This window comes from Muscardinus avellanarius, assembly GCF_963383645.1.
Source record: "Muscardinus avellanarius genome assembly, chromosome: 4".
Taxonomy (NCBI): domain Eukaryota; kingdom Metazoa; phylum Chordata; class Mammalia; order Rodentia; family Gliridae; genus Muscardinus; species Muscardinus avellanarius.
In genome coordinates this window covers 21,654,286-21,660,285 of record NC_137789.1, presented here as the reverse complement: position 1 = coordinate 21,660,285, position 6,000 = coordinate 21,654,286, and the positions used below count along the sequence as shown (strand labels likewise).

Here is a 6,000-nt window from a genome sequence, read left to right as displayed (position 1 = left end):
TATTGTGGTGCTGGGGATTGAACCCAGGGGCATTCTATTTATGAGCTACACCTCCAGTCCTATTTTCCCTCCCTTTTCTTTCCTTTTTCTTTCTTTTTTTTTTTTTTTTGAAACAAGGTCTTGCTAAGTTGCAGAGGACCTCACAAGGTTCCTGAGGCTAGCTATGAACTTGTGATTTTCCTCTCTCAGCCTTCCAAGTACTAGGATTCCAGGTGTGCGCCACCATGCTCAGCTTAAATTATTATTGTTGTTGCTTTTCAGGCAGTGGGAATTGAACTCAGAGTGCTCTGCCTCTGAGCTACAGTTCCAGTTCTTTGAATTTCTTTTTTTTTAATGGTCTTGCTAAGTTACTCCTTTCTGGCTTGAGCCTGTGATCCTCCTATCTCAGCCTTTCAAATAGTGTGATTACAGACATGTGCCACCACGCTCAGCCTACATTTTTTTTTTTTTTAAAGAAAAGGACCCCTCTTGCTGGGCGTGTTGGCACATGCTTGTAATCCGAGGCTGAGACAGGAGGATCCCACAGGTTTGAAGCCAGCTTCAGCTACTTGGTGAGGTTCTCAGCAACTTAGTGAGGCCCTGTTTCCAAATAAAGTATAAAATAGGTCTGGGAGTATAACCAAGAGGTAGAAAGCCTCTAGGTTCCACCCCTAATACAATAATAATAATAATAATAATAATAATATAAAGAAAAGGACCCCTCTTAAAAAAAACCTAGCAAAAGAAATATCTAGACATTATATTTTCAAGCTATCCCTCTTCCATTCAAAAAGAGAGATTAAAAATTGTGAGAGCTAAAGAATCAGGACAGCTGGGTATGGTGAGGCATGTCATTAATCTTTGTGAGGCTAAGAGTATTTCAGGTTCGAGGCTAGCCTCAGCAACTTAAGGAGACCCTCAGTAATTCAGGAGACCCTGTTTCAGAGAGAGAGAGGAGAGAGAGAGAGAGAGAGAGAGAGAGAGAGAGAGAGAGAGAGAGACAGACAGACAGACAGACGCGAACGCTTGTAATCCCAGCATTCTGGAGGCTGAGACCAGAGGATCGCGGTTTGTGGATAGCCTCAGCTACTTAGTGAGGCCCTCTGCAACTCAGTGAGACCCTGTTTCAAAATAAAAAATAGGGCAGGGGGTGTAGCTTGGAGGGTGAACGCCCCTAAGTTCCATCCCAAGTCCCACAAAAAAAAAAAAAAAAAAAGAAGATAATGAACTTGCCCACGTGGAGCTAGGAATCAAAGCAAGGTCTGTGAGAATTCTCAGCTCTTCCGAAGATCTTTACGCGGCTGGACTGCTCTCCGTGCCCCTCTCTCTGACCAGTTGCTTCAGGCCCCACCATTACGGGCAGTGGTGCCCACACGTCCTCAGGAGTCGGTTCACTAGTCTTTTCCTAAGTTAGGAAAAAGGGTTTTTGTCCTTAACCAGTGGTGCATGGTGTATCTCATAGCAAATGAAAGGTTAAAACAATAAAAGTGGACCCATTCTCATTTCCCTTAAGAGTTCACACACACAACTTTTTGTCAAGCAAGAAAAATAAGCCCTATTCTTTCACATTATTGGAAGAGTGGTGTCCGGGTTTTTTGACTTACTTTTTTTTTTCACATGTTAAGGTAATTTATTTTTGGTACTGGAGAATGAATGTAGGGCCTCACACATGCCAGAAAAGCCCCGAGGCACATTCCTGGACTTTTTAATTTTTATGACAAGTGTAATTGCCCAGGCTGGCCTTGAACTTATGATCCTCCTGCCTTTGCCTCCCAGGGAGCTGGCATCCCAGGAAGGTGCTACCATACCTGCTCATAGTTCTTTTTTCTTAACCAAAAACTTGAAAATTTTGCTACTGAAATTAATCTATAAAACTTTACATAATAGAAACTTTAAGCTGGGTGTGGTGGCGCACACTTGTAATCCCAGCATTCGGGAGGCTGAGACTGGAGGATCGCGGTTCATGGACAGTCACAGCTACTTAGTGAGGCCCTCTGCAACTCAGTGAGACCCTGTTTCAAAATAAAGAATAAAAAATGGGGCAGGGGGTGTAAAAAAATAGAAACGTTATATGTCATTTCATTTAAGTTGCAGAACATCCCTATAAGGTAGGAGTTATTATTTTTTATTTTATCAATAGGGAATTGAGAGTCAAAAATTAAGTAACTAGCATAAGAATGCAAAGTTAATCAATGTCAGAATCAGAATAGAAATTGCACATTTGAGTGAAAATCCCTTAAAAGGTAAGTTTTGGTTTTGAATGTGTGTGTGTGTGTGTGTGTGTGTGTGTGTGTGTGTTTGTGTTGTGCGTGCTGGGGATTAAAACCGAGGCCTTGTGCATACTAGGCAAAATCTCTTCCACTGATATTCCAGGCCCCAAGCAAACTCTTGATATCCTATGTAATAATTATAGGATTAAAACACCAGTAACTGGCAGCTATTAGATGATTTTTATACCTTACACAGAATCAGATTCTTAGAATCACACTTACCTGGAACTAGATCTCTCTTTGTCTACATTTCCATCATGGTCTATTTAAAAAGCTAATCAGCTTAGATAATTTCTTTGGCAATAGAGTTGCCCAATAACCCAGGATTGGATATGAGCATGGCCAGCAGAGCTGGGCAGAGCCTTGGGAATTGCAGAACTAAAGACTCAGGGATTGTCTAACTTTCTAGGTGTGAGATTGAGACGAATTACCTCACCTTTCTGTGCTCAAGCTTTCTCATTTGTAGATAAGAAAAATGGCACGTAACTCTCAAGATTTTTTATGAGGATAAATTAAACAGTATAAGCAAGGTTCTTGTTCTCTATAATGCCCAATGACTTGGTACAAAGTTTCAGCTATTGTTACAAAATGCTCTTGTAGAAGGGTGGAAAGGCGCATGTGATGAGCTTCCTTTGAGAAGAGGAAAATAGCTAGGTGCAGTGACAAACCCTTGTAACCCTAGTACTTAGGAGGCTGAGACAGGGGGCTGAGACAGGAGGGTACCAGGTTTAGACCAGCCTCAGCAGCTTAGTGAGATCTTGTTTCAAAATAAAATTAAAGCCTGGCGTGGTGGCGCACGCTTGTAATCCCAGCATTCGGGAGGCTGAGACCAGAGGATCGCGGTTCAAGGACAGCCTCAGCTACTTAGTGAGGCCCTTTGCAACTCAGTGAGACCCTGTTTCAAAATAAAGAATAAAAAATAGGGCAGGGGGTGTAGCTCGGAGGCCAAATGCCCCTGGGTTCCATCCCCAGACATGAAAAATTAAATTAAATTAAATTAAATTAAAAAGGGTGAGGAGTATAGCTCAGAAGTAGAATGTCCCTGGGTTTAACCCCCAGTGCCAATTAAGAAAAAGAAAACATGACAAAAGAGAACAATAAAAAACAAGCCTGTAGAAAAGTGGATATAAGAACTTTAAGTACTTTTGAATTGGTTATATAATCTATGTATATATTAAAATATGTATATGTATAGCATATATACACATGTATTGATACATATGTATATACAAAAATATATATATCCATAACATATGTATACACAGTATAACATGTATATGCATATAGCATATGTATATAGCATGTATACATATATAAGGCACATGCACACACATGTATAACATACATACATGTTAATGTGCATTGTTATATGCATGACACATGTACATACATATTGACATATGTATATATACATATGTATATGTATAGCATGCCTATAATCTAACATACATAATAGAAATATAGTATATATGTAGTTTTCAGTGTTCCTCTTATTTTCACTTTTTATCCTGTAAACTTCTACCACATACTTGCAATTGAGAAATTATATCCATATATATATTTTGGGTTTTTTTGAGGGTCTGGGGATGGAACCCAGGGGCATTTGACCTCTGAGTTACACCCCCTGCCCTATTTTTTTATTCTTTATTTTGAAACAGGGTCTCACTGAGTTTCAGAGGCCATTATAGCCCTATGTGTTTATTTAGCAGTATGTCTTATCTAGCCCCAACCCTGGCACATGCTTGACAAGCGCTCTAACACTGAACTATATATACTCTTAGCCCAAAAGGCAGTCCTTTAAGAACACAACTTTGAAGCCAGAATGAAATTTATTACCTGCTTGCCTTAGCCAAGTTACCTCACCCCTCTCCAAGTCTTCTTCCTGAAGTAAAAGGAAGGCAATACCTATTTATGATCTGTCGCAATAACTGAGCAAAGTAACAATATATCTGAGGCATCTTTAGTGCAACTGACACCAACAGGTGGTTCCTACAATTATTGCACAGGAGGATTAAGTACATTTAGTTAGGAAATTACAGGAGTGTAGCTGGATCCCAGGTCTGTCTCATTCCTAGGATAGGGTTCTTTTTTTAAAAAAATTACATTTATTGTGGCATTGGGGCTTAAATCTAGTGGCATTATACCACAGAATTACATCCCCAGTCTTTTTTATTTTTGAAACAGGGTCTCACAGCCTGGCATGAGGTCACATGCCCGAGATGGCAGTACTTGGGAGGCTGAGACACGGGAATCACAGGCCCAAGGATAGCTTCAGCAACTTGTAGAGACCCTGTTTTAAATAAAAGGAAATATATAAAAGGGCTTGGGGCTGTATCTCAGAGGTAACTAAGAGAAAGGGAGGGAGGGAGAATGAGACAGACAAACAGGAAGAAAGGTGAGAAAGAAAAAATGAAGGATAGAAAGGAAGGAAGGAAAGAAGAAAGATGTAAGGGAACAAAGAAAGAAAGAATGAGTGAATGAATCAGAGTATCCAGGGTTCACAGCCAGTCTCAGGCACTTAGTGGGGCCCTCTGCAACTTAGACCCTGTTTCAAAATAAAGACTAAAAAATAGGGTTGGAGGTATAGCTCGGAGGTAGAATGCCCCTGGGTTCCATCTCCAGTACCACAATAAATAAATAAATAATAAAAAATAGGGCTGAGGGTGTAGCTTGGAGGCAAAAAAGGGAAAAAGAGAAAAGAAGAGAAGAGGAGAGGAGAGGAGAGGAGAGGAGAGGAGAGGAGAGGAGAGGAGAGGAGAGGAGAGAAGAGGGAGAATGAGCAAGCGACCAGGGTCTCACTACTTTCTGCACTGACCTCCAACCTGCGATCATCCTGTCTCAGCCTTCTAAGTACTGAGACCCCGGGCGTGTGTCACAGTGCCCGACTAGGTTTTTTTTTTTTTTATTGATTAACCGTATTTAAGTTTCTCTTTGGTGAGAGGGTTTGAACAGAGGAATGCTTAATTTCTCCATGCCCTGCATGTGACTCGTGCATCCGATTGTTCATTATTTGGGTATATTGTTCTCATTTTGGATATGGAAAGTATAATAAAAAAAAAAACGCAGGAGGGTCCCACAGTACGAGCCTTACAGGTAAAGAAAGGAGAGCCCTGGCGTCCAACCCTCCACCCGCACTCACAGCGCGGACCCCGCGCCCCGCCCAGATGTTTATATTTTCCTCCCTCGGCCCCGCCCCTGGCCACGCGGGGCCTGGCCACGCCCCCAAGCTGGAGTTCCAGGGCTTTGACTCGTCCACGGTCTCAGCTTACCCACAGGGATTCCCTCTCCAGCCAATCACATCAGAGCAACGAGATTGCCCGGAACAAAGATGGCGCGAGAGGCCTCCGCGAGGGCAGGCTGATGTGAATCCCACAATCTGCAGCGGACAGCCCAGGCAGTGGCAGCGGCGCGGCCGGGACCATGGAGCAGGGGAGCAGGTCTAGCGGCAGTGGCAGCGACAGCAGCGACAGCGGCTCCAGCGGGAGTGGCGGGGCGCAGCAAAGGGAGCTGGAGCGCATGGCTGAGGTCCTGGTCACCGGGGAGCAGCTGCGGTGAGTCCGGGGGCAGAGGCTGGCGGAGGCACTGGGCGCCGTGGCTCGTGGCTGGAGAGTGGCGGGAGCCCGGGCAGCTGCCGGCGCGTGGCTGGTCCACGCTGCCCGCGCCCGGCTGCAGCAGCCCGCGGGGACTCGGAGGTCCGCAGGCTCCCGCAGCTGGCGGCGATCGCTGCGCCCAGCCCGGCTGCTGCAGCCCA

General features: G+C 43.9%; 1 protein-coding gene across 1 annotated transcript in view; it reads left to right on the top strand.

The window, feature by feature from the left end:
• Positions 1 to 5,669: 5,669 nt before the first annotated feature.
• Positions 5,670 to 6,000, top strand: part of DEPTOR (DEP domain containing MTOR interacting protein) — a gene marked incomplete at both ends in the record, with an annotated part of 174,851 nt that continues 174,520 nt past the window's right edge. Inside the window, one exon of the mRNA XM_080693525.1 lies at positions 5,670 to 5,800. Within this exon, the coding sequence (XP_080549651.1) occupies positions 5,670 to 5,800 (131 nt within the window). The remainder of the gene's footprint in view (positions 5,801 to 6,000) is intronic.